The following is a 2500-nucleotide window of genomic DNA, read 5'->3' as shown; positions in this document are numbered from 1 at the left end:
ACCATTCAGTTGGTGGGGGATAAGGTTTGTCGCCTGCATAACATCTCGGCCATGGTTGTGGTTGGTGGCCAGCGCTGGTTTCTTATATAACTTTCGGGTAAAGTGTGATAGTAAAAGAGAGAGAGAGAGAGAGAGAGAGAGAGAGAGAGAGAGAGAGAGAGAGAGTGAGAGAGAGTGAGAGTGAGAGTGAGAGTGAGAGTGAGAGTGAGAGTGAGAGTGAGAGTGAGAGTGAGAGCGAGAGAGAGAGTAAGAGAGAGAGAGAGAGAGCGAGAGAGAGAGTGAGAGAGGGTGAGAGTAAGAGTGAGAGTGAGAGAAAGAGTGAGTGATTGAGTGAGTGAGTGAGTGAGGGGGGAGGGAGAAGGAGAGTTGCGTAAGTCTAAAGTAAACCAAATCAATAGTAAGCCAAGAATTTCACCAGTAACTTTCCTCGCCTATGTGATTCGCCTCAAGGGTATCAGCACAAGAACAAACCACACATGTAAACAAGGGTGAATTCCGTCTTGGACCAGCGCTCTCTTCAACCGCATAGCACTCGTTAATCAGGCAGCCCTGTCTTGTACGCTGCAACAGGTCAGCTCTCTGCAGCGGAGAAAGCTTGATGCAGATGGCCTGGCCCTCGAGCTTCACAAAAACTTGAAGGATATGAAAGAGATCCGCAGTTCGGGAGCGCGGAGGAATTTGGTTAGCTTGATGACATCTGGCAACTGTAACAGAATGACGATGCTTTCATTGTTTGCTAAATAAAAATCGGGATTATTAAGTAAGGAGAAGATTCTGTACGGGGACTTCCTCGCCGCATCCGCTGAGAATGGTAATGTGAACATGTGTGTGTGTTTTAGGCGAGAGTGTATGTGTGCGTATGCAGGCCCTTACGTTTGTGTTTTGAATGCGTATGAGAGTTCATATTTAAATCTATTTACTTCATTCTCCGTTTTAGCCTCTAACATAAAAAATATAGAACTTGAGAAATGAAAAGGAGAAACATTTAGTTCACATTTAGCCTCAGCATTCCAACATGAAAGCCGGAACTGTTACATTCACTGCAACAATTAACACCGAATTTTTGTTTTGTGATGCCAAGAGCAACTTTTTCTTCCACCATTCATCTTTTTTACATATATTAGAACATTGAGTAAATGTTTTTTTTTTTCGTTTTGGAGTAAAGCGTATACTATATCATCTATTTCTTAAACACAAGCTGGTTTAATACCATCACCGTTATGATTAATTTTTTTTCTTCCTGACCTTTTTTATGAGAACTGGCGGACATAATTTTTTTTTTGTGTGTTATACAGGACCTCGCCCAGCCGACATGCCGAGAGCTTTCTCATGTGCAGAACATACCCTGGAGGACTGTTTGGACAACTCTCTCTCTCGTCCTCCATCATCTGATAATACAAATGAGACAGTTTTTTCCCACTTTCAGCATCGCGTTACGTGGCTGCGCATGGTTTTCGCTTTCTCTCAGTATATATATATATATATATATATTTATATATATATATATATATATATATATATATATATATATATATATATAATATATATATATATATATATAATATATATGTGTGTGTGTGTGTGTGTGTGTGTGTGTGTGTGTGTGTGTGTGTGTGTGTGTGTATTATATATCATATATTATATATATTATCATATATATATTATATAATATATATAAGTATTATATAATATACATCATATATATATATATATATATATATATATATATATATATATATATATATATATGTTATATATTATATATATTATATATATATATTGTATATATCATTATATATATACACATATACATATACATACATATATACGCACATACATTCCCTTCAACTCATTTACTGAACTGCCACCGTTTCATCTATTCATCTGCTGTAGACTCCCACCGCCACTTGGATCCTTGCCCTGACGCCATCCTCCCCCCTCGTTTCTTAGGCATCAAGATCGCCCTAGCCCTCGCCGAGACCAAAGCCTTCAAGAAATTCGGCTCCCGCTTCTACACTCGCCCGATGCCCGGTTGCGAGTACGCGACGCCCTGGACGGACGAGTACTGGGAGTGCCTGGCCCGGTCTTACACCTCGACCATCTACCACCCGGTCGGAACTTGCAAGATGGGGCCGTACTGGGACCCCGAAGCCGTGGTCGATCCGGAGCTCAAGTGAGTCGCGGTTTCGTCGCTGTTGTTTATATATGTATTTTTTAGGGGTTGCATCTTTCGGGGTTTTTGGTGTTTGGTGTGGGCGGTGTATCTTTCGCGTTTTGTATTTTTCGTATTATTACTCAATTATTTTTGTTGTCGATTGCTGTAGATGAGTGATTTTTAAATTAGATTTTACACATATAAGCATTGGTGATTCGTAATAAATAATTTTTCTTTTAAATTGACTATTTAAGGGATGTTTCGCTCATACCTAATGAATATAATTTATTAATGATACTTTTGGACACCTATATATTCAAGCAGACAGGGTCTTCGCCATAATCG

The 2500-nt window shown here is 39.4% G+C and overlaps 1 protein-coding gene across 1 annotated transcript in view; it reads left to right on the top strand.

The window, feature by feature from the left end:
• Positions 1-2500, top strand: part of LOC119581086 (glucose dehydrogenase [FAD, quinone]-like) — a 94251-nt gene that overhangs the window by 89718 nt on the left and 2033 nt on the right. The window contains exon 10 of the mRNA XM_037929409.1: positions 1951-2173. Within this exon, the coding sequence (XP_037785337.1) occupies positions 1951-2173 (223 nt within the window). The remainder of the gene's footprint in view (positions 1-1950; positions 2174-2500) is intronic.

The sequence above is a fragment of the Penaeus monodon genome, chromosome 14, assembly GCF_015228065.2.
Source record: "Penaeus monodon isolate SGIC_2016 chromosome 14, NSTDA_Pmon_1, whole genome shotgun sequence".
Classification (NCBI taxonomy): Eukaryota; Metazoa; Arthropoda; class Malacostraca; order Decapoda; family Penaeidae; genus Penaeus; species Penaeus monodon.
This window is presented reverse-complemented; position numbering and strand designations above follow the sequence as displayed.